At 58.9% G+C, this 936-nt stretch overlaps 1 protein-coding gene across 1 annotated transcript; it reads right to left on the minus strand.

The window, feature by feature from the left end:
- Positions 1-500: 500 nt before the first annotated feature.
- CABS01_16128 (uncharacterized protein) lies at positions 501-692 on the minus strand (the record flags this gene model as incomplete). Its single annotated transcript, XM_060549460.1, has 1 exon — positions 501-692. The coding sequence occupies one exon, from the start codon at positions 690-692 to the stop codon at positions 501-503; it is 192 nt and encodes a 63-aa protein (XP_060390182.1).
- Positions 693-936: the final 244 nt, after the last annotated feature.

Here is a 936-nt window from a genome sequence, read left to right on the forward strand (position 1 = left end):
ACTGGAAGAGAGTCGCGCCTGTTTCGACGGTGGATCGCGGGTGCGGAGGAGCGGCACTGGTTCTTGCTCTTCTCAGCTTCTTTCCTTCGCTTCGGTTGGCGGAGTGCATCATCAAGGGCTGATCATGAGCGGTAAGCGGCAAGACCGCGACGGATAAAGTTGTCCGTCAATATCCTAGACTCCTAGTGAAGAGATCCAAGGCCCCTGCTCCAAAGCCCCCCCCCTGGCTGTTTGTGTATCAGTAGACCGATAGGAAGGGCGGCCGGCCGGCCGGTCAACCAGCCGCTGTCTGTTTTCGCGATACCTCCCCTTGCCAGGCCTTCTCGCCGGGTTCCTCTTTGATCGTCTTCGCATCCACGTTGTTCTAGATCCGTTGAAGATGCTGAAGATTTCCTTGATTTTCCGTGCGTTTGAGCTGCGAGGGCCTGGCTCCGTAGACCTGTGGACAACGCATCGATGGACAGGGTTGCGGCAACGGGCGAGCGAAGCCTCAGCACGCCTCACGCCGCACGCCGCACGCGCTTGCTCCTACGCCTGCGCCTAGGACCATGAAAGAAGGAGGAGGCATATGTAGGAAGTACGGAGTATGCTTCGTGAGGGTAGGGGACGGCAAGCCAACGGATGGTGCCCTGGTCCCGTCTGTCGCCCTGCGCTGCGCTGCGGTCTGCACGCCTTGCCGCAACGTCATGCATGTCTGTCTGGCTTTTCTGGTCTTGGCTCTCTCTTCTGCTTCGACAGTTCGACTGACCTTGATGGGCCCCGCTCCATTGTCATCCTGGGCGCACGCCGGGCGGTGGCACCTTATTCCAAATGGACTTGCTTGCGTTTGCCGGGCAGTACACTACTGGGTGCATAGGCATCAGGGCATGGCCCCCCTTGTTCCAGTCTGAGAGCAGCAGCTTTATGGACCATATCACCCTATCGAAAGAGGGATGA

The sequence above is a fragment of the Colletotrichum abscissum genome, assembly GCF_030869225.1.
Source record: "Colletotrichum abscissum strain IMI 504890 chromosome Unknown Scaffold_82.1, whole genome shotgun sequence".
Classification (NCBI taxonomy): domain Eukaryota; kingdom Fungi; phylum Ascomycota; class Sordariomycetes; order Glomerellales; family Glomerellaceae; genus Colletotrichum; species Colletotrichum abscissum.